We start from the raw sequence: 23919 nt of genomic DNA, 5'->3' as shown, positions 1-23919 counted from the left end.
TCAATGGACTGACAAGACTTCCTGAGACCTACACTCGCTCTGGAGTGGCTGCTAGTGGCTAATCGGGGTTGCTTACACTACCTTAAACTTCAATCAGTGTTTAGACATCTAAATAGCTCCCAAGGTTTGTAATTTTCCAGCAAACTATCCACTGACTTCAGAAACCCTCTAGATTTAGCTTTTCAAAACAGACAACTATTAGACTTATGGCTTCACATCTAATTTCACTCTGATGCAGAGACACATACAGTTTATCTCAACCAGAGAACATACTTGGAACACAATGATAGCTTTTCCTTCGTGAATTTAGAGAAATCTAGAAGTACATTTACTCTCATAAATCAATTTAAATAGCGTTTACATTTGGTGGACTTCTCTGTGAAGTGAGTACAGGTTTCCTTGAGCAGATTACACAGATGCCTTGAAGCGTTGTTTCTAAAAGAGGAAACAATACCGTAATAGGTCGTCACAGGAATGCATGGTACTTTGCATACCTAAGTAGTAACAATGTAAATGGCCTGATGACCTTTACAATTTAACAGCTGTATCTAACTTCCCATACTAATACAGTTCTCAGCACAAAACGTAATTATTTTCACAAAATATTTGACTGTATTACTTACTCTTTTAAGAGATCTTTATTTTCATTTATCTCATCTTCCAGTTTTAAACTTAGTTTTTCATTTTCAAACTAGTTTAATAGGGAACAAATACGAAAACACATTGTTATTGAAAAACACACTAGAAATACGGTTTCACTTCTCAAATCTCACTTGAGAAAGTAATTTTCTGCATCAGAAGACAGAAATCCATTTTACCTGCTATTATATGCCATCTTTTGTTACAGTTTGCACGAAAGACATAATAATAAACAATAATTATCAGCAACCAAAATGCTTACAGCATTTGTTGTACACACAGTGTTGTACACACAATCGCATACTACAGGTGTGCACCCCTTCTCAGAATAACCATCTTCTCAAGGCAAAAGTCAAAACATTCAAAGATGACTCAGGTTACAAAAGCCAACACAAACAACAAACAGCACCAAAAAAAGACCGATACATTTTTAAAAATATGTGTTTCAGCCACAAAGCTGTCCATCACTATCAGCGAGATAAGAAACTGGGAAAACAGAGTGCACTACTTCCACTATGTGTTGAATACAGAAATATGCATAAGCATACTTTACACATACCAGGAGGATGAAAACTTACTCAGTCTTAAACAGGTTTCTGCAAACCCACAGTATGATGTCACGTAAATAATGCAAAGATAGAAGTGCATTGTTAAAAAGAGGAAAACCATTCTTAGAAAACAAAATGTTACTTTTTCCTTTAAAAGCAGTAGAGCCATAGGTCATTGGTATCTAGCCAAATGGCTTCTTTGAAGTCATCACATTAATAGCTCAAAATTTCTTTAACCTCTGCAACATTCTTTAATATTTAGTTGTATGAATAATATTCTCATACTAAATCAGGAAGAACTTCCTCTTTACATATTCATTGTATATTGTACAATACTGGCCTGCAACTCCTGAATGGCTTTACGCTGTGCTTCAATAATCTTTCTGTTTTCTTGCAGTTTTCTTTCTTTCTGCTTCAGTTCTGATTCTACAGTTTGTTTCCACTGCTTGATCTTCTCAGCCTCTTTGTAGAGTTTTGAATACAATTCATTCATTGTTGCTATATTCTATTAAAACAGGTTCCACAATTTAATCTCAAATGCTATTTAATTAGTAATGTTGTAGATACATATTTATCTCTTAGACGTATCACAAGAGTAATTTTTTTTCCACAGATGGTGACACAATCAGGAATCAAAGTTTAAATCTTCATGCATTCGCTGTGTATGTATTACAGAACAAGTAAGAGACACAAACATGAGTGAAAAATACCCCACTACCTTCAGATATAGGGACATCACTAAACAGATAATCTTAAAGATATGGCTAACTGCACTCCACCAGAAGTCAATACAAGGTTCTTCACACCACTGCCCTCCTTACTCTGACAGATACTGCTGAGTTAAGTAAAACCAGCTTCAGAGATCTTGTCCAAGACTACCTGCGATAGTTCTTGCAGTTGTCTTACACAAAGGAGGAAGAAAAACCAACTAACCTTGTGCTCCTAGAAGACCTTTAAAGCACTGTACAAGCAGCGCTTGATCAGTGGTTTAGGCAGGTAAGAGTAGGACAGTAGGCCACAGGGCAGTTCTGCAGTTTGTTTTAGGTATGATGTCACCTAATGCTATCCTTGTTTTGGCTGCATCATATTATTACAATCCTGCCTGTACTTTAGTATCTGCCAGGCCTAAAAGAAGTTTAACCCTCAGGGATACGAAAATCAAGAAATATGTTCCATTTGTTGCAGCAAACAGCATTTCACATCTGGGAAGCACAGGAAGCTACCACAAAAAAAAAAAAAATTAGCTTTACCGAGTTCTACTAAAGCAGAAAAATGTTGGTAAAAACACCATGAGAAGAATCAAATGCTTGAGGAAATCACTGTACCAAATTCATTGTTTTATAGATACAATAAAGCCAGACAAGGCAAAGAATGCTCTGACTTCAATCCTTCTGCCTTGCAACAGACTATTCAGAACCAATCCCACAAAGATATTTTAAGTTCCTAAATCTTATTCTGAGTAAAACTCCCAGACTTCCCAGGTACTTTAAAAAAATAAACAAAAAACAACACAACAAAACAACAGCTTGGAAATCGCCTTAATATTGAAAGGCATGTTCACTGAGTAACAAATACCTCTTCTAAATGATTCAGCTTTAAAACAGGACAGAAAATTATCATTCCCCTTTGACTACTTCCTTTGGCCCTGAAGTATCTACCGAGTACTGCTTTAGGCACTGTTTTGGGAACAAATTAAGAGGCCCTAAAAAAATTAAGATATGCAGAGTTTATACTTAGCTGACCTCTTCATCTGCCTCAGAGCAAAGTTTGACTTGCTGTGAAATCGCATCTGAAATATGAAGAGATTTTGATCAATGCCTTTCTAAAAAATAACAGTGGAACTGTATTTAACAGTGTTACAACTACAAAACTGTTAAGCTACTCATGAAAAATGTCAACAACACTAAAAAAAATGTAAAGAATATGCAAGGTAAATGCTTATTTCAGTCTTACCTGAATTAGTGATCTCACCCCGGTTTGGTATGCTCGTTGTTACAAATGGCAAATTAAAATCATCATCTGGGCATTTGTTAAAACCCTGCACAAATTTAAAAATTAGTTTCCTATTTGTAAGTAAGGAATAGAAAACCCAGAAAAAAATGTACATCTAATGTGAAAATAAATTTTTCCATTAATAAATCAACTACCTACAATTTTCAAAGCCCAGGGTATTGGTAATGGCTTTGGAATTTCCTTGCTTCTTACTTCACAGTGGCTTTGCAAACTGCTGGTCTTCTGTATTTTGATTTATAGACTACACTGTGGCCAAAGTGGAAGCTTTTGATGACAAGAACTTACTAGCTATTGCATGCCTGTACACAGCTGCATAGTTAAAGATTCATTAAGCAAAATGATTTCTTTCAAGTCCAGTACTTGATATTTATTTTTTGCTTTACTCCCAAGAGTACTTCTAAAACATATCTGATTATGTTTCAGTGTGAAAATTTCATTTTACAAGGTGTTTTAGAATTCACAGGGATTTGTCTTGTACAAGTGTACTTCCTCTCCTATCAGAATATCACATCTGAATCCAAACATATTTTGTAAGGAGCCTCAACATGAAAAATATCTTGTTGAATTCACATAACTCAGCGCATAGCGACACAATATTTTCACTGCACACTTCATCTGGTGGGACCAACAAATCAATGCCAATGAGGTGTCCGAGTGGCATGTTTCCCACAGACAGTTCTGAGTTACCCATACCCAACATGTATTCATCATCGGTGGTGTACAGTTAAAATATATAGCAAATGCTCAAAAAGATGATTCTCTTCGGTTTTGACAGAAAAACAAGTAAAAGTCTTTGCAATTAAAGGCGTATGTGTGTTGTCCCCCCCACAACCCAGCACCAATCTGAACAGTTTGCCGCAGCCAGGAGCTCGGTGCACTGGCACGCAGGTGCTTTCCCGGACAGAGGCTGGGGACTTTGCCCGGGGAACCCCCGGGGTCGCTCCCCACCGGAACCCCCGGACGGGCCCTTGCGCTCTTCCAGCGCCCTCGCCAGCCGTGGTAACACTGCGCAAGGCGGGCAGCAGCACCGCTTTACCTGACAGAGCCCCGTCGCCCGAGTACTAGTCTGGGGTTTGACTGCAGACACCTGACCACCGCTCGGGCGCGGCGGCACGAACAATTTAAACGGTTTTTCTTTTTCCATGGCCTCGGAGCAAACGGCAAGCCTCCGACCCAGCACCTCACGACGGACACGCTAACGCCCCGAGCCGGGCAGCTGCTGAGGGAGGACAAAAAGGCGGGAAGAGAAAGCGCGCGATCCGAGCGGGAGGGGCGGCGGAGCCGGGGCGGGGCGGGGCCCGGCGGTGTAGAGGGGAGCGCGGCGGCGGCGGCGGCGCCTAGTGCAGGTCCCACATCTCGCAGAGCAGCGAGGTGAGCCGGGGGTCTTTCGTCCGCCATGTCACCAGCACCTCCGCGTGCGTGTGGTTGAGGGTGCGCAGCTCCGTGAGGCGCCCGATAAGGCGGGCGAAGTGCTGGGGGTCCTCAGGGTGATGGATCTTCGAGTACTTGTAGAGGATGCCCAGGAGCGGCTCCTGCAGCTCCTCGACGTGCCGCTTGTTCCTCAGGAGCGGGCGGTCTGCGGGAGAGCGCGGTTAGCGGGGCGGGGGTGCGGCGGGCGCGGCCGCAGCGGACGGCTCGGTGGCGCGGGCGCGGGGCTGGCTGACGCGCCCCACGGCGGGTCGCCGCCCAGGTTACCTGAAAAAAACACGGTTGTTGCTACAAGCAGGGCGTATTCGGTCTCTGTCACTTTCAGTTCCCCCATGCTTCTGTAGAAGTAAAACAGTGCGGTAATAAACTCCTCGGTTATACCTTAAAAATGAAATAAAATAAGCAGAATGTTACTTCGCTGCAGAAACGGGTACCGCGGTTAGAAATAATCTTTGTACTAATCTTTTAAGGCTTCAGGCCATTCCAGTCCGTGAAATAGTTAGCAAACTTGTGTAATCTAATTTCTAAAGTAGTAACAACTGTTTTATTGCAGTTGTACCGTGGAGCTTTTGGTACATAAACTCAAGGCTTTGTGCTGGGGTGTCGGCAAACGAACAGCACCCCTTGCTTCCCTGGGGCTGTCACGGCGCCTAACAAAGCGGGAGGGGGAGAGAATGAGCAGCAGCCACACCGGCAGTCTTGCTCAGTGTGATCAAGAACAGGGCCAGCAAAGCAAAAGATTCCCAACAGTTTTGGTTCTGAGACCTCCGTTACCTGTGGTGGTAGTGGAAGTTGGACTCTCTTCATTGTGAGACATTTCCATGGAATAAATGTTTTTATCAAGGTTTTGAACATGACAGCATGTCCTATGATCAGAAAGTCTTACATGACCTGGAACAATACAGATGACAGTTCTCAGCCAAGCTTAATGTGACTTAAAATATTTGTCTGCATCTGGTTTGCAGATACATACCTGAAAATCTGTGAATTTTCTATGTAGGTAGAAAAACTTGTTCTTTTTGATATCCAGCACCAAGTTGACTGGTTGCATGATTGTTGGTCAAAGTCTCTTGTGTTAAACTTGACACAGTATTTAATATGTCATTAATATAGCTGATACTATCCATCCACCCCACAATTTGTAGAAACACTTAAAAAGGTTGCTCTTTTTTTGGAAATAATGGGAGGAAAAGAGAGATCCAATTCTTTCTAATTTTGGTCTTTACTATTCTAAGTACCACTGTGGTTGGATAGGAAATTATTTGAGATTAAGTGAATTAAAATAAATGGAGGTCATTTCAAAATGTCAGAACCTGAGACTGGTGTTGATAGAAAGCTTGTTAGTCAAACTTACTTTCACTTGTTGATGGTTGGCATTCACTAATTCTTTGGTTATATATTTGGGCTGAATGCAAAAACATTGCCTCAACTGTTGATCCTTTTAGCAGCGCGATCTGATCTTCGCTAGCTAAACTTTCAAATCCTGCAGAGAAAGATACATGTTAAGAATCAAGGAAGGCTGTAGCTGCATTTAAGCCCCTAACATGTGTTGATAAAATGAGTTTTTTAAGAAATGCCTTTACTGGAAAGGAGAAGCCATAGTTAATGGCTGTATGTACCAAAGGCTATTGGGATCTTTCTTGCTAGTTTGCAGGTTGTAGGGGACACGGGACAGACACAACAGTTGTCAGTGTCCAGTGTTAGAAGATTCACAGGAAGATACAAGTAAAAATTTTGGGACTAAGCAAGACTTTATTGAAAAATACTTCCTAATACTTGAATTATATCACATAGCCTAATACCTTATAAATTTGCTACATTGCTTAGTGACTGTGAGCATATTCCTTATTAATCGATACCTGATCTTTTTAAAAATTGTGTTCATCTTTTGACAAACTCATTATCTACACTTATAATTCAAGAGCAAAAGAACTTCATTAATTATTTTCTTAATCCTGATCAAAGCAGGATATGTAACATAATGGGAACAAACAGTTCATCCATTCTTTCAGATCTGTTCCACAGTAGTGCTCAATTACATCCCATATCAGCTTTAGATATGTTGATTGACTTTTGTCAATACATTTTACAATTTAATGAAAAAAATATCACCCTCTCTGTCAAATGTTATTTTATCAGCTTTACATTGAAATGCAGTGAATTTAATTGTATGTTCCTTTGTTTTTTATTAAAGGAAAATATGAATAGGAGCACCTGGTTAGTCCCTTCTGTGCTGCCTTTTCCTTTGAAGGAACATCTGGGTTTTTTTCTCTGACGATGACAATAAATCGCAAACTGAACTGGTTTTCAGAGAATGTGTTGAAATAGTAATCCACTCAAGATGGTATTTTGAAGTCCATGTACTTTCAGAAAAAGTCTCCACTCCATGTCAGAAATGGAAAAGAAATGTAATCATAGCAAGCTTTTGAAGTGAATGCTTCTAACTTGTCCTCATGGCAAGTAAATGGTAACCCTGATTGTTAGAGTTGGGAGAAAAAATAGTTGAATGGGAGTTTTCTTAAAGCCTGTATTTTTCTCGGACTCATGCCATCAGTATGGTTTCTGCCTTGGACGGAGGGGAGGTCACACTATTCTGTAATACTTCCCAAAGGAAGAAACTTACCTGGCAGTCTTTTTGTGAAATCCACTAACACTTGTACATGGACAACTGCTGTCTCAGAGAGACGGAGAAAACTTTCCTCAGGACTTACAGTTTCTTGTAGCTGCATGAAAGAGCGTTTAGACATCTGATATAACCAAGATACAGTACTTAGGACAATAATAACTTAGCAATGCAGGCTGGTTGTTCTGTATACGTACAAACTTCTTTGCTTCCTCAAGGGGAATGGTGTATTTTTGGTGTGCTGCTACAATGTGGTCAAGAAGCTGATGTTCCCCTGGAGTAAGTTCCATCTTCTCTGGGATCTATTAAAAAGATAAACCAATCAAGTGACAATGACTTGGGGCAAAATGAAATTATAAAAAGAGATATATTAAATAGAAAAATATCCCACTTTTCCAGATCTTGTTGTAGATGATACATGCTTACTATTCAGTCCCTCATCTTCCAGTTTTATGTCACAAAGAAAACTGCTCTTCTGTTTGAAATTCTTCCTGAGTCGCTTTGACTTGCACTGTACTTCAGTCAGCAAACCTGTGAGGCATGGAAGTGTGTATCAATATGTACATTTTCAAATAATTACAATTTAAAACCATAATTTTTACTGTTATTGATAACACGAGTCTTGCACCACAGGAGCTGCCACCTGTAAGGAACTATGCTTCCTTGAGGATATGGCAATGTGTTATTCATTAGCGAGTTAGGTTCAGTATCTGCCAAAGACCTGAGTGTTTGCGGTTCTCTTACGTTATCTCTTGCTTGTGGCTCTGTGACATACAAGCACGAGAATTTTTCATGAAAGACTATTGTGCAAAATCCACCCCCCACCTGCCCAACAAAAAAGCGTGTGATATGCTTGCTGCCGTCCTGTCAAGGTTCAAGATGTTTAGCAGTCTCATGATAGTACTTCCTTTTTTTTCTTGTGAAGTCTTTGAACAGCAGTCCTCTTAACTTCAGGAAATACTTCCCAAGCATTGGTCATTTCTGCAGATGAAGACGCTACAGGTGCTATGGACTCCAAAGCTAAATTTTCCTACAGCTAAATGAAGTTTAGACCAATACCATTTAGCTCTAATGAGGAGAAGGGATTGACTTTGGAAGAGGTTTTATCCAAGTTGATCAGCAAAGTAGCCAGCATGGAAGGAGCACTTACATTCTGCTAGCATTCCCACAGCTTTACACTTCTTCAGGCGACATTCCTGACACTTCCTCCGCATGTACATGTCCATTTCACAGTGACCACCATTCTTGCATCGGTACACTGCATTTTTGGTTATGCTACGTCGGAAGAAGCCTGTAGACAAGGATCAGGTTATGACTGAAGAAATCTAAGGCACTGTATCTCATAACAATTTGAAGAATCAGAGTGTCTTTTGGGTTTTTTTGTTAGACTGGGTTTTTTTTTACAATGGAAATACTACCTTGATTTTAAATTTGATTATTAACAGCATAGTTACGGCTTGTCCTTTCTGACTAATATTAATCACTGTTTTCCTTACCTGACCAAGACAGCTTCCATATAGCAAGTCAAAATGTGAATAGAAATTATTACTTGTGTTTATTTAATTTTAATAAGTATAATTAAAAACACTGAAGTACATCTATAATAAATGTGCATGAGAAAATCAGCACCTGCTTAAACAGACACTATCCTAGTGGATAATCAACGCAGAAATGAGACGCATGAAATGCTCATATTAAATACACAATGTGAAAGTATTTCTTCAAAAAATGTTATAAAAATGTGAATCTGGAGTAAGCATGTTAGATAAAGGGTTCCAAAATCCTCTGTAGCAATGTCAGCTTAAAAAATCATGACATCTGCTTAAACGGCTGACATGGAACATTTTGTTGAGCACTGTGGGGCACTGTGGGTAAGACCCAGATCAGCCTGTTCTCTTACCTTTACAGCCTTCACAGGTAAGCGCGTTGTAGTGATAGCCTGACGCCTTGTCACCACACACAACACACAGCTCCTCCTGTCCCTTCAGTCTCAGAGAAGAGTGGTTTAATCTGGGCCGCTTTAACCCTTGGTATCCACCATCATCATTGTGGGGAGCCACAAAGGAGGGTTTGCTTAATTCACAGCTGCTGGTGGTGCACTGCCCGTCGCTGTAGGGAGAGTCCAGGCCGTACGTGCTGTACTGGGGCTGGGAGGGCTGTGGCTGTAACACCGGAGGAGGGATCTGAACAGCCGAGTACTGGCAGTAAGGCGCAGTCTGGTAATCGGTGTCTTGCAGCTGATAGTTGATGTGCTCCGGTAAAACATCTAGGTACAGAAGAAATTGAAATAACAACCTGAAGAATATCTCGACATCGGGTACTTGAAAGTTTTAACATGTTTTAGAGATTAAATATTTAATCACAAATATTAGAGGAATGCATTTTCAGAAGGGCAGCCTGACACATTCTTCTTACATGTAATGTAATGTTTTCAGGTTAAAAACCTGTAATGTTTTTAAGTAAAATCTTAGGTGTAAAAAAAAAGTCTTGTGACAGTTTGGGCAATGTCATGTGGGTGCCACTTGATTCTTGTTTGCATGTAATTGTCTGTCACTTGCCAACTGATGATGACACCTTTAGATTTTGCACTCAAAGGTAATTTTTATTAGTTGTCCACATAACAGAAGACTATTTTCCTGTAAGTGAATTTGTTGATGAGTGAGGTTTTTGTTATTGGTACATATTTCAGGCATAGTTTTGAAAATACTGCACAGCAAAAGTCTGAAAAAGATGGTGCAGAAATTATATATGGAGTGGTAAAATTACTGTGACAGTTATTCAGTAGAACAAAAAGCAGAGGCTTGCTTTATTTAGTATTTTTCCACATTGATCCTTTATGAAATTTTATTTTAGCAAAATGTAGGTACAGAATTAATGAAGAGAGCTTGTTCATGCCTTTCTGTCTGTAGAGTTTTAATTTTATCCAGCCCCCCTTATATGTACACACAGCTGTACTGAAGAAAGCTTGTGCAACATGCATCGTGTTTCATTCTTCCTTTGGGATTGTTCAAATCTCTGTAAAAACAAATTTTGGGTTTTTAAGCAGTTTGGAGGTCTTTTGCTCTTTAATGGAATTTGGGTCCTGCTTTTACTCTTCCAGAATCAGATTAGTTATTGCAATTACAGGTACATAAGATACAGAATAACCATTATCTATTTATAACATACCTGGAATACTGTAATAAAACCTGTGTCTTCTTCATGCAAGTCAAAGGGAGACAGCACCATTAATGTTTGTATGAAACGATCAGTCAGTGTAATCACATCGTTTACAAAATCTGCATGAGCACATTCTAATATATTTCAATACACTTTCCATATTGGCTTGATAGTCAAATGTGTAGCTTCTAAAAGCTTGTGAAGATAAGCTAAAATGAAGAAAATAATGGGAATTCCCACAGGTGTTCATTTTACTATACTGCTTTTTCATAATATGAAAAATTCACTTTACTCACCGTAATACTGTATGGGCTCAGGAAGACAATACCCATCAGGTACAGTGACAAATGTATTTGCCATGTTCTGCTCCCAATTGCACCGTTTCATGCAGTTTGCTCTGTGATAGACTTTCAAGAAGGCAACCTAGAGAAATGGAGCAGTATGAAAAGCATCATATGAGAAAGAATTGCTGGCTAGATTTAGCTACAGAGCTAAAACCAGAAGACTTCAGAATACGGAACAGTCTGCAGATCTGAATAAAATCAGAGGTATGTGCAAAGTCACATAGTACTCTCAGTGAGGTTGCAAAACATTTGATTGTCCTAGTAGTACAGATTCAGGATAGAGTTCATTCCTAAATTTTCAGCTTATATTTAAAACTGTTTTGCTCTGGATTTTACACAAAACCATGTGGGGGAATGAAACTAATTGTTGGTAAATTCTGTAATTCAGGAAGCAATTAAATGGAGCTTCACTGGATAGAAAAAAAACTTGCTTTCAGAATGAGTTAGGGCATTTGCACTAAGCTAGATGTGGCAGATGTTCTGTTTCAGCACAAAGATGGTCTTTTAGTGAATTTGCTTCATTCACTTTTTATGCAATTTTGAATCAAGTAAATATAGGAAAATAACCTGGAAAGGCCAGTATAGAATATTTCTTCTTCTCCATGTACTCTTTTATGCAGTAATAGTCAGCTTTGCCTCTCTTAAGTATAGCCCAATTTACATTTAAGAGCTTGCATTCCTTTAAGAGTACAAAGCATCCTGTGAAGACCAAAAAAATCAATCTCATATAGGATGTATTACCCTCTGGAGAGTTACCCTGTCCTTGATTATTGAAGGAACCTGGGCTTCTGGCTGGATGCTTTGATGTTCACCGTAATAAAGTGTACTGAGAGCTCACAGTGGCAGAGTAGGTGCAGAGTAGCTATTGTGCTTTGAGTTCAAAACTTGCCTTATTTTTCAGTAATTTGACTTTATGGAGAGGTTCTGGAAAAGTGTGTTCTAAAAATTCCTAAAAGAGTTTTATAAAAAAAAAAAAAGCATGTCTATATGGACACTAGCATGAGCCGGGTTTGAGTTTAGGTATGTGTATAGACAATCTCTGGTGTGGCTTAGCAATTGAGAGGTAATGGAGCAGCCATTAGAGAAGTAAGTAGGAAATACTTTCCTTGCCCCTTTGTCCCTCTGCATGCGTGGAATGCCACTGGTTAAAAGTATGTTGTATCTGATGCCCATTGAGTAAGGTCTTTACAAGACAATTCGCCAGTGAACAACTATTCATAGGCTTTCCTGAGCAGAAGGGAAGGACAGAAAAGATGAAAAAGGCAAGTAAGTATTTGGAAAGTATAGCAAATCAGCAATGTGTGTAACAGGATTCTCTGTATGTGCCTCTTGCAGAAATCACAGCAAATTAGATTTACAGATCTTCCTTGAAAGACTCTCATGTTGGGTTTTGTGCAATACCTATACCTAGCTACAGCTGAGAAAATGAATATATAATTTCAGGGAATCTGAACTAAAGTAATGTCTTGAAAGACATACATCCTTTCCTCGCTAACTGGACGTGTCTTTGAAACCAAACACTTTCTCTTCATGTTGTCAGCAGAAGGTGAAAAGATGCAGTGAGGCTGGAATGCTCGGGTTTTTTTGTTATCTCTGCTAGTAAATATTTGTTTGAGAGAGAAATGACTCATGAGGTCCTTATCAGCTAGATCAATTTGGCCTGGGCAAAGTCTACATTTTTCCTTAAAAATGTGGTTTTGCTGAAGAAATGTGTTTCTGGATTCCAGCAGTTTCTTCAAATAAAAATAATAAAAGAATAGTAGCTAAAATAAAATTGCACTGATCCAGTCTGATAAAAATATTATATTGGGAGTATGAAGCACGTATTACCAAATGCAAGGTGGTCAGTTGATTAAACATTCTACATCTTGGAAGCAGACTTTCATTTGGCAAAGTTTCCTCAACTTCGGTATTGTATGAGAATAGATTTGAGGATTTAGCCCTTCTTACTGATTTCTACGGCAAATAAAAGTTATCAGTTGCAACCACAGAATTCCCAGTTTAGAATGAGACTTTGCAAATTGAAACTCTTAAGTTAAGAGAATGTTATAACAGTATGAATAGTAAATCCAGTGTTTATTTGAGAAATGCTGTAGTGTCTTGAAATGAGACTTAACGGTCATACCTGTGCATGAATGTTAACAGTTTCATTTTCTAACAATTGAGAATTTAGCATTAACAAGCTTGTTCTGATATAAAATAGAACTGGGCTTTTAAAAAAAAATTACAAAGAACAGAATAAAATATGTAAGGAACTTAATTTTTCTAGGACAGGAAGGTTTTGATTATTGATAAGATTGACTGCCTCACCCTTTAGATATGGGTCAGTCAGCAGCAGGGAAGCCTACTCCAGACTTTAGGAGTCATTGAAATTTCATGCTGGTCTCTCAAAAGTTCAGTAGCCATGCCTGATCTCTCACACCTCATGAGAGTGAACCATGACATTTCTTCAGCCCATACATACATCCATTAACCCTTTGCCATGCAGGCAAGTGCATTCTGCATGCACACAAAGTTTAGCTACACACTGTAAAGCTGTGGAATCCTTACAGAATGTAGCATTCACGCCCAATCGTAATTTTCAAAACATTATAACTTGGACAAAGTTGAAATAAGATTGGAGGAAGAGCTGTGGGTGTTTGGGATAGTTGTAGTCATGCCATTTCCAAACCAAAATACTCTGTGCCTGTGTTTTTCTCTTCTCTGTGTACTAAAAATATACCCTTACATTTTGTGTATGTGTGCTTTAAAATGGAAGCAAAAGAAAGAAATACAGTCCCAGAGATGATGGATAAAGGTCTTTAGCCTAAAAAGTCGAAATAACTGAAAAGGAAAATCATTTTTTAGTAACTTGTTTCATAGAATCACAAACTGTAACACAGTTAGGATGAAAGTCTTCAGTCCTTAGACAGACAAACTGACCTGAAAGAAGATGTCATCTGCGCAAAGGCACATGCTGTTCCCTGCTTCTCCTTCTTGGTTACTTCAGAGGTGCTAATTCTGCTGGCTGTTTTCACGTGTGAAATCCTAATCATTGCAGGGGAGGGGAGTGTTTGTTGGTTTTTAATTTTAAAAGCCCCTACAAGCAGGAGGTTTTGATTTTATTTTTTTTTCCCCCCAGAAGAAGATGTGACCTAGACTGGAGGCTGCTTAAGCGCATTGGAAAATGTTGCACTTTTACAGGCTTGGTTTTACAGTAATCAGTCTTTTGAACTAATAACGTTCAATATAAACTGAAATGTATGTTGATTCAAGGGGTTGGTTATCCATCTAATACAGAAATTCATCAATCTTAAGTTATTAGTCCTAACTGAAACACTTCCCAGTTTATCAAAGATGTAAGCTATTAACGGGGAAAAAAAGTGCCATTAACTGATAAAAGTAAAGTACAGTCACAAACCAGTCACTTAAGAGAATATATGTATTCAGACTAGAGCACTGTACATCTATTTATTGTTATTTATGGTGAAATATGTTGGTTTTATCATTTTTATTGCTATAAAAATATAAAGTAACATATCATCAACTTATCAAATTTATTAAGATGCAAAACATACTTCTTGTAGAAGAGGCTTCAGGGAGCTCTTTAAGAGGTATGTATTGGCAGTACTTTAACTGCTATCGTAAATATTTTGACAGTTGAGTCATAGGGAAATTTCTTGTTTACAGGGAATTTTAGGAACTCAATCTGAAGGTCTTCAAGTTTTTTTCACCTTGTGGCATATTAATGATCACGCAGTGGAACGAGATGGCACATTTCAATCTCAGCATTAATTGCTGTACTTCTTTTGCTTCTGGGAAACATAGCTTAATTTTTTAATTTGTGGCATTTAAACCAAAAACTGAAAAAAAAAATGTAACAGAACACAGTTGGTGGCAACTATGTGCAATGCTAGGTGATACATTGAGTTTCACTCAAGCAATTCAGTAACCACTGATACTGTAATTAAAGAATGATTTTGCAGGGGGAGTTGTAGGATTGCTTGATTGATCCTATGCACATTGTTAAGGTTTTACCTGTTTCTCAGTTTTAATGTGCCAAGAAGCTCCACCAAAGCTGCTGTTTGAAGAAATACCACTTTTGTTCTCATTACGTGCATTCCTTCCTTGTCATATAATAACCATAAAAAGAATTGGCTTATTTCACGAATGGACTGTGTTGCAATTATCTCGAATTGTTACCCCATAAATTATTAATTCAAAGGTATAATTTTTATACATTGTAAAATAAGGGGTTAGAGATTGCTCAAAACTTACAGGTTTCCAGGTACTTCGGGGAAGGGAAACAAATAATTGAATTTTAAAATCATTTTACTTCACTCTGTATGTCAAATGAAGTACTGTTGGAACAAATTCTTGGCAGTAGGATAGCAAATTTAAAAGTGCATGTTTTCTATTTTCATTTAGACAGCCATTTAAAGAGAAAGAAAAAAAAAAAAGGAAAAAGAAGAAAAAAGCCCAATGCCTAAAATATTTTCACATGGCAAATTGATTTATGGCTAGAGCAACAATTTATAATTCCAGAGCATTAAGAGAAGTAAAATACTTACGGTAGTTCCAGAGAGTTTCTTGCTTCCAGAGTTGAGTCTGCTGGGCTGTAGCGCTGATCCTAGCTCTCAGTCCAGCTGGAGCAAACTGGGCCTTTTCCCTATTTATCAGTTTCTGTGCATACACTAGGCTCCAGACACTCAGCAGAGCAATGCTACAGCTCTGAGACACAAACTTCCCACACAGCCTTTTCTGGGGTCGAAGCAAGGGCAGCTGCAAGTCCACATAAATCAAATAATAACTGGGTCATCAGGGACAGAGGCCATGGGGACCCTCACGTCACTGTTTCCCAGAGTTCTCCCTGTCCGATTACTAAATATTCTGCTTTCTTGGTAGAATTTAAAATTCTCCTATTTTGGTTGCTTAACATTGACATGTCTGAGTGTTAATGGATAATGTTCATTTCCTGGGTGGAGAAAATATTGCAGTAGTATTATTTGGACACAAGAATTGAATTTGGAAGCACTTCATTAGGCCACTGTCTCCAAACACAAAACACTTACCTTGTTCTCCCCATTCTGACTTACCTGTGCTGATGCAGCGTATGTAGGGCCATGTGTGCCCCCAAAACAGACAATTATTGTTAGCCACTTTTGTTGCTGCTAATTTTGCAACATTTCATTGTTAAAACGCCAAGTATTTTCATTATTAATAATGTCATTAAAAATTGAAGTTTAAATAATTTCCTAGATAAAAGATGCAATGGTTTGGACAGGGCATTTTCTTGCTAGCTATCGTGTCATTACACTTGCTTCCTAACATGATGCGCAGCAGGTTGCAAACACACTAACTCCAGGAGGAGATCACTTTTCTTCTGTGTAAGAGCAATTTACTTCAGGAAAAAACTGGTTCTGTTGTGTACTTCGCGGAATTAGATTGCAAAAGGAAAAAACAATTTCCTGTTGCTTATCTTACTGCAAAGTCACTTAAAATAGTCTTTAGGGACAATAGGTTTTCAGGGATCTGTGGCACAATACGCAGCAAACTGACATGACCCTTCAAAGGAGAGTCATATTTGTGTTCCATAGACTCCAGACAAGAGCATGCTACTTATTTCCATGTAATCTGGCACCATTTAGGAATCTGTTAGTCTTTGGAGGTGGAATGGTTGAGTCTGGCTTTCAAGAACAAAAAAGATTAACTCAGATGTTTTTTGAGCATCTTATGGGACCTTTTGAGCTTTCAAATGTTCTGCATTGATAATGTGTGGTGACAGAGGGCTGAAACACATAGATTATGCAGTAGAGACAAAGGTAATGATCTTGTAAATTTAATTATGTTCAGCATTTGTTTTTCTGGTAAAGCAGCCTTATACAGCAACTTACTAAGATGTCAAAAAAACTTGAGTGGTAAAAATGAAGAATTTACAGTTCTTGGAACTAAGATTTGTTTTCATAGCAGTATCTCTTTCTCACATACCTTTGGCTTTTTCATCCAGCTTTGCAGCCTTTCTCATGAAAGATGGAAAAAACAGCAGAGGTTTGTGAAATACTGTCTTTAGCTTTTACATAGTACTGACTTTTTTTAGTACTCTTTCTGATAGAAGATACTGTACTGGTAAGCTGTTCAGACATACCTATGGGATGTGGGTATTTAAAGCCTATTTTCGGGAAACTTAAGTCTGAGGCCCAGGTTTTTAGAAGATATCTAATCCCCATTCTGTTAAGTGTTATAAAACTTACTGGTTTCAGAGCAAATTCAATTTCTAAAGTAAGTGTAGAAGAACCTAAAACTTAGTTGTAGAAATTAACTGCAGTGCCACGTTAAGTATTATTAGCCCATGGTCATTAACTTCAACCTACATGCTACTTTCATAGCTGTGGTAATAAAACTGTTTTACATAGTCATCCAGTGATTCAGACCAAGTGTCTAGTCCATGTTAAATATATGTATTTACATTATTTTAACAGATCACTTCTATTCAAAGCTTAAGGTGACAATAAAAATGGGAGACCTGAGAGCCCACTAAATCACAAGTGCTGCAAAGAAGAGGAAAATAAACCGTGCTTGTAAAGAACTCAGAAATAAAGAGCTTATTTAGGAGTAAGGAAGATTTAAATTAGGTACTAAAGAAAGCAATTACAGTGGTAAAAATAGCACTGGAATAAGTTGCCCATACAATCTTCATCACTGGATGTTTTGAAGATCAGTTGGGCAACCTATAGAACTTACAAATTGTTCTCTCTGAGTTATTTTCATGGTATGAAGGAGGAGAAAGGAATTTTGAGATCTCTTCCAGCTCTGTTTTCTGTTATTTTTCCTTACATATGTCAATTTTGTAGAACACTGTTAGTGTCTGATCAGTAACATGCCTAGTGCCATTTTAATGGGCAAAAGAAATAATCATATACTTCAAGCATGGTTTACTAGAGGTTAGTAAACACAGCATTACTCATAGACACAGCCTGAAAATATTAGCTGAACAAGCTCATGTCGTGAGCCAAAATCTAGGAGTGCCACTGAAGTGGACAATGAGGGGCATGCATGTTCTCTATAGAAAATGATCAGATCTGATGATGTCCGTCTGACCTGAACACCTTGTGTTGCAGAGGTTTTGCAGCCTCATTTTAATCATTCGTGTAAACTGTGAGCTTCCCTGCAATTTGAGCTACACAGAATGTCTGCCTTTACGCAGTTAGGTCTAAGAATCTGATGAGTGATGAAACTGCAGATAAAGAAAGCTTTCCTAGGTCGATACTGGTTAAGAGAATTCATTTTCGAGCTAGTAGAATTCTTTATTCATCTGAACTAGAAATTCTAGATCTCTGTAACTTGCTTGGTGTCTGAATAGTTAAAGGAAATCCTATATACTCCAGCTGGATCTTCTCTACATAACTGACCCTTTGGCTTGATCTGGTATTGGATTGTTTACGTAACTTTGGTAATTAACCACTATCAGCCTCATTAATGAAACATAAACCACCTCTTCTGCTCATTTATAAAGCATTTGTCAAACAAAACTTAAACAAAGGGCAGAATCTCAGTGAAGTAACAGTCCTTCAAAAGCTACTGAGACTCTGACTACAAGTCATTTGTTGTTGTTTTTCAGTAAAAACGAAGCAGAAGTGATGGCATTGTCTATTGCTTTTGGCTAACTTTTCACAACAACATCTGAGATCTGTCACATGAGGGCAATGATGCCTGGACAACTATTTCAGCCATTTCAGTACAAAATACTGATGTTCCAGCTCATTACTGTAAATCACTAAATGATGAAAGCAAGAGTCAAATACTAAACAACTGGGAACCTTTGGAAAACTAGTTGCTAATTACAGTAATCAGTGTTATATGTAAGTTAAAGGTTATACTGAAATACAGATTATTTCATTGTTGTATTAAGTCTCTCCTGTTAGTAAACTGTTCTGAACAACATTAAAGTTGAGTATTAACAATACAGTTTATGTATTAAAATTAATTAACTTACTCTTTACGTGTTTTTGGTTTAAAGAAATAAAATGTTTTATAGGCATAAAATGCACTGGCAGACAAATACATCCCAAAAATTTACCATTTGTTAAGGCACTAATGAAAAAAAGGCAATCTTTCTGTTCACCCTCTCTGGATTTATTAATCTTCAAAAAGTGCAGTGGTTCTGGCACTGTTTGGATTTTCTGCATGGCGTGGGTGAATCTAAGCCCCAGGTGAGAAATGGCACAAAGCCTCGTGACTAATATTTTTGTATGTTGGTGTTATCTTGCACTCGTGGCTGTCAACAGAGAAAGATTTAATTTGAATAGAATGCAAATCTGTTGCACAGGGTGGTTTCCATTGTTGGATCACAGGTTCCAAGACAGCATGGGGTCCAGAAGCTACAGCAGTATAGGGAGTTGTCTCTTGTTTTATTCAGCACATTCACCAATAATTTGGATGTAAAACTTGAGGACAGGCAAAGGAAGCTTGTGTGGGAATGGTACCAAACTGTCTGTAGGCATCAGTTAGAGGAGGGTTGCAATGAACAGAAGTGGCATGGGATTGCCTGTCAAAGGTAACTTGGCTTACTTTATGTTCACCTAAAAGGTAATTAATCTAGAATTTTGAGAAATGTGCTTGTTTTGATGTCATTGTTTGCCTATTTTGCCTGCAGCAGAGAGAGAAACTTGGCTGGTTCACTTGAAACTTAAGAATGTGAGTGTAGTAGGTCAGAGACTGTCTTCTTCTGTGTACATATATGGCCTCTGCTGAATAGGGCCCCTGCCAGACTGAAGTACTTAAAATCCGATGTAATACTACCACCAATAAAACAAAACATTAAAAAGATGCTATTTTGTACTACAAGTTCATGCAGTACTTCCCCCCTTCTGTAGGTTTTAAGCATGTTACTCAGTTTTGTAGCTTCAGGCCACAAGGTTTGTGTGTCATTTTCTTTGAGCACTGGTTTGCAAAACTTTTATCTTCCCTACATGTAGCTTTTTAGAGCAGTACAGTTATTTGCAGAAATTAAAGAGAAATAGTCTTTACAGAGCAAAACTGTACGTTTCAGCAGAGGAATGAGAGTGAGATGAGTCAGCGAAATTTCATTGGGCAGCACTTTTCAACCTGAATTTATGGAGTGTTCAAATATGAAATTATTCAACTCTTCCCCCAAAAGGGGTGACAGGGGATCTATACAGGGAACAGCCCCCATTTAGCATTGCAGAGCATCTGTTCATTCAGCTGGTTTAGTGTTAGAGCTAATGAATACTCTCCTGTTTTGCATCAGATCTATCAGACATCATCATAGTCAAATTAGAAGAGTAGTAACTCAGGAGAAGATGACAGTTCTCATTTAAGTTCTTAAATGCTTTCATGGGGTGAAATAATGGGAGATCGTATCAGACCAGAGAGGGAAACCCAATTTTGGTCTTTTAAAGACTTACTTTTTTTCTTAATCATGAAGTTGTTGGTTAGTTTCACTATGCATTTTCTTACAGGCTTTTCACAAATCTTGAAGAGCTAAACACTTATGTTCAATTTTAATGCAAGAGCCAAACTGCTTTAAGCTTACTTGAAAATCTCAAGACAGCCTACAAAATGTTCCCATTTCTTCCATGCATTCTCTTGAGGTTGGTATGCAGAGCAATCCCACTACCTTAAGGCAGAATAGGTATGAATAAGCCCATCCATTCAACCTTGACAAAATATATGGTATCCTTACATATCCATCCTTCAATAACCTGTGCCAAATGTATGTGTTTCTCCTTGGCAGGAAGACCAAGATTTGTCGATAAAATGCTCCAGTGCATCGGAAGGCACAACGTGGAAGAAAGTAAAGACGCCAACAAAAATCTCCTGCAACGATCTCAGAATTGGTAATTCATAGAGATACTTGTAAATGTAACTTCAAGCATTGAGATTCTCAAATGACTTCTTGGTAGGTACAGCAAAGAGAAGCCAAGTCCTGGGTCTGATTTCCATAAAGCAGAATATCTGGACACTCTGAATTAAGTGTTACAAATTAATTATTGTGGAATCCCTTGGTCAGCATTTTATCGACAGTGAAGTCTTGCTGCTGAGAGACTGAAATCTGGATTTATCCATTTATCAGTGATAATGTTTTCCCTTTTTTCCAGCCTGGATTCCATCTTAAGGACATTTGTTTTAATAGTAAAAAGAATATTAGAGTCATAAATGTGAGTGCTGTGGTGCAGCGGGTGACTCTTCAAGATTTATCAAAGCAGGGTAATTAAGGTGAACAATAAGACTGAGTACCTTAGTAATAACTTTTGTCACAGAACAACTCTGTTTTATGCAATAGTAATCCACCTTGAAGTATAGGCTAGGAAACGCGGTAAGAGGATTCCCTTGGCCTCCTGGTCTGTGAGTCTCTGTGCTACAGATTTTGTTGAGGGCAATACCAGTAAAACTGTGACAGTAGCTGATGATTGTGTTAACACCATTACTTAACTCTAAAAGCAAGCAGTCAAAAAGTGTCAGTTGGGGGGTGTGAGAGAGGTCTGGTTTGTTTTTTAAGCAAGCTGTAGCTGCTGAAATATTTGGCTGTTAGACACCAGGTTTTTCAGTGAAGAACTGTAGTGGAAAAGAGAAATGGTCACATTCAGCTTTTGAAAAGCTGGTGTCTGCTGCATTACTATGTGGGGCTTGTGCTTTCAGAGATGAGACTGGGCCAAAATTTTTCAAACTGTGCTGACCACACTTAGGATTAACATTATTTTACTTGCAACGCAAGAACTACCCTAGAAACTTACCCTTTATTCTTTCATCTACTTCCAGCATTTAGATGCCACTCAGCCTGTCACAGATGTTGCCTTTTTCCACCGGTCAATTCCTCTGTGCATTATTACCTGTTCACTGCCAGTTTCTGGGTAAGTTACGGGCACTGCCTGGTGCACATTGTTTCAACATGCTCAGTACTGATACCTGAAGTCACCCCAGGTTTACAAGTACTGTGTTGTGGTCAGGATTCTGTGCTGTGTCTGTTACCAGTCTCTGCAATTACTTTTTCTGTGCTTTTGGTCTAAGTTTCTTTTCTTTTTGATTTTCCTACTATGAGCAAGAACCTCCTCAGCTATACTAGAAATGCTGTTTATTTATTTATTCCATCATATATGTATTATATATAAATTCCATTATTTATGTATTTATTCCATCACAGAAATACTATTTATGATTTTTCAAAGATGGCCAAGAAAAGGTTTTGGTTTCATAGCAGCTCTGCTGTTTTGGAGAGCCTCAGTATGCTTCTATCGTATACTTTTCCTGCTACAACAAATCTGTGTTCTGTTTGACAAAATACAGCCATGTGGTTAAGAGTTATTAAAAGCATTAAAGCATTAACCTCTTGTAACCTCATTTTTCACTTTGTACACATACATAAGTGTTTAATTGAATTGAAGTTAAACACTAAAAAGTTTGAGAGGCTGAATTTATACATTCTCTTTAGTTTATACAGAATTGATGTGATAAGCCAAAGGAATTATAAGACACCACTACTCGGAAAATGCTCATCCGTTGATTTGTTTAAGCTCTCTTGCTACACACTAGAAGTTTTGGTGACAAGCATTCCCGGCATTTAAATGGAGGAGCTTTGTCCTACTGAGATCCGATCTGTGTTCTGGTGCCACACTAGCTTACTCTACTGTCCTTTGGAAGCTGAACAAATGATTCTGTGTCAAAAGATCTGCTGGAGAGGGGGGACACACATCCTTGAGTGAGAACACAAGGCTGAGCGCAGTGTGGTGGTGGTATCATAGACTCCCGTCATCTTCTCATTCTGCAATTTTATTTCAAGCAGCCAGCATCCCACAGAGGGACTGCACCGATCCTGAAAGTCTGATAGAGCAGTGTTGGCCCTCATCTCTCTTGCTTGTCTGTACTTGGCATGAAAGGCCAGGATGTCACCTCTGAAGCCAGGGAAAAGTGAATATAAATGCACGGAACAGAACAGGCCAGAGGTTCAGACAACAATCCAGGTGCAGCTTCTGATGAAGTGTAGTGGTCCTTCACGCCGCACAGACGGGTTGCTCCTTCAGCCAGCTTCCTGGTAGAGGTGAACTGGGAGCTTCCAGCGCTTCGTTTCTACATGGCTCATCGAGTGCCTCCCCGCTGTAAAGCTGAATCGAGTGGAGCCTTAGAGATTGCATGTTTCACCTCACAGAACTTGCTTATGTTGAATAAGGTGAAAAAGGGGAAGATACCTGTATCATTCTCTGTAGCTGCAGCAGGCCTGCTCCTGCGGGGCTGCTCAAAGGCTCTGTGGGAAGGTGCTGGCAGAAGCATTAAGGACAGCTACGGAATTGGGAGCATGAGCAGAGAGAGGCGACAGTGGGTGCAGAATGCCACAGGTGGGGTCATTTGAGGATATAATAGTGGGGACAGAGTGTGACAGGGGAAACAAGCACAGGCTGCCACTTCAGGATGGCATGTCTATCTTATTACAGGGCAACCTTTTGCCAACTGGTTCCATAACCAGAATAGTAAACTTTGTCAGTTTTCCAGATGTTCATTTGGACATCATTCACCCGTTATAAAAAAGGAATTGTCATAACGAGTTGTCTTAACTTTTTGGTGTGCTCTAATAAGAAAAACAAGGAAGGACCGGAAGGTAAAATGTGCTATAGAGCATGAGCTAGATGTTTAGTGCCACACAAGTTACTATAAACCAGCATTACATTTCCCAAATGTGCAAAATGTATCTTACTCTACTAATTGATGTGATTCTGATTAAATAGTCTAGATGCAGCTGCTTACCCTATTCTCTTCTGGATCGTGTGAATGTTTTGAAATTGTTGCTTGTATAAAATCATCATATCGGCACTTATGCACTGTGATTGATTATCTCTGGGATCGTAAACTTTATCTGATAAGCATCCTCGGGTTTTCCTATGTGTCCTCTCTGAACAGGGAGTTAAACTGGAAAGATGAGTTAAGTCAAAGGGAGTCCTGTTAAAACATTATTGTTGGTAGTATGAACTGAGGAAGCTCCGGGGCACAATGTTAAGCAAAGCATCAAGGACGTGACAGAACACTGACAGTAGCTTCAGTGAGCAGATAAAAGTTTCAAGGCAGCGAGTGCGCGCTGCGGAGCGCCAGCAGGGGATGTTTGCTGCCCAGGGGCCACGCGGGAGCACCAGATAAGGCGGCAGCTCCACGGGTCGCAGCCCCGCGTTATCGCACACCG

The 23919-nt window shown here is 38.9% G+C and overlaps 2 protein-coding genes and 1 long non-coding RNA gene across 5 annotated transcripts in view; 1 reads left to right on the top strand and 2 right to left on the bottom strand.

Moving 5' to 3' along the window:
• SYCP1 (synaptonemal complex protein 1) overlaps positions 1 to 4519 on the bottom strand; it is a 25088-nt gene extending 20569 nt beyond the window's left edge. Inside the window, exons 1-6 of the mRNA XM_005230293.3 lie at positions 4237 to 4519; positions 3141 to 3225; positions 2930 to 2976; positions 1528 to 1692; positions 624 to 691; positions 362 to 435 (exon numbers count right to left, since the gene is read on the bottom strand). Of these exons, the coding sequence (XP_005230350.1) occupies positions 362 to 435; positions 624 to 691; positions 1528 to 1692; positions 2930 to 2976; positions 3141 to 3225; positions 4237 to 4344 (547 nt within the window). The 5' untranslated portion in view covers positions 4345 to 4519. The remainder of the gene's footprint in view (positions 1 to 361; positions 436 to 623; positions 692 to 1527; positions 1693 to 2929; positions 2977 to 3140; positions 3226 to 4236) is intronic.
• LOC129785763 (uncharacterized) lies at positions 4512 to 23919 on the top strand. Of its 3 annotated transcripts, none has more exons than XR_008749966.1 (4): positions 4512 to 4571; positions 20488 to 20590; positions 21513 to 21604; positions 22534 to 23919. It is a non-coding gene; the product is annotated as an uncharacterized LOC129785763 (long non-coding RNA). The 3 variants fall into 3 exon arrangements; XR_008749967.1 differs by having other exon boundaries at positions 22531 to 23919; XR_008749965.1 differs by lacking the exon at positions 22534 to 23919 and having other exon boundaries at positions 21513 to 22076.
• Positions 4643 to 15571, bottom strand: LOC101920922 (bile acid receptor-like). Its single transcript, XM_027797023.2, has 12 exons — positions 15305 to 15571; positions 13677 to 13781; positions 10707 to 10833; positions 9152 to 9517; positions 8402 to 8542; positions 7643 to 7782; positions 7449 to 7553; positions 7252 to 7351; positions 5983 to 6111; positions 5403 to 5519; positions 4896 to 4966; positions 4643 to 4776 (listed from the first exon to the last, which is right to left on the bottom strand). Exons 2-11 carry the CDS (start codon positions 13707 to 13709, stop codon positions 4950 to 4952), a joined length of 1275 nt encoding a protein of 424 aa, XP_027652824.2. The 5' UTR covers positions 13710 to 13781; positions 15305 to 15571; the 3' UTR covers positions 4643 to 4776; positions 4896 to 4949.

This window comes from Falco peregrinus, chromosome 16 (genome assembly GCF_023634155.1).
Source record: "Falco peregrinus isolate bFalPer1 chromosome 16, bFalPer1.pri, whole genome shotgun sequence".
Lineage (NCBI taxonomy): Eukaryota > Metazoa > Chordata > Aves > Falconiformes > Falconidae > Falco > Falco peregrinus.
The sequence above is the reverse complement of the archived record's forward strand: the minus strand, read 5'-3'. Positions and strand labels throughout refer to the sequence as shown.

What these genes read in the sequence shown, in the direction of transcription:
- LOC101920922 (XM_027797023.2), bottom strand. Translation starts at nt 13,709, where the DNA reads ATGTGCCTTTGCGCAGATGACATCTTCTTTCAG. An exon ending in CAGATGACATCTTCTTTCAG is followed by an intron (nt 10,834 to 13,676) that starts GTCAGTTTGTCT and finishes CCATTTCTCTAG; the next exon opens with GTTGCCTTCTTGAAAGTCTA. An exon ending in TACCTGTGAAGGCTGTAAAG is followed by an intron (nt 8,543 to 9,151) that starts GTAAGAGAACAG and finishes CCTTGTCTACAG; the next exon opens with GCTTCTTCCGACGTAGCATA.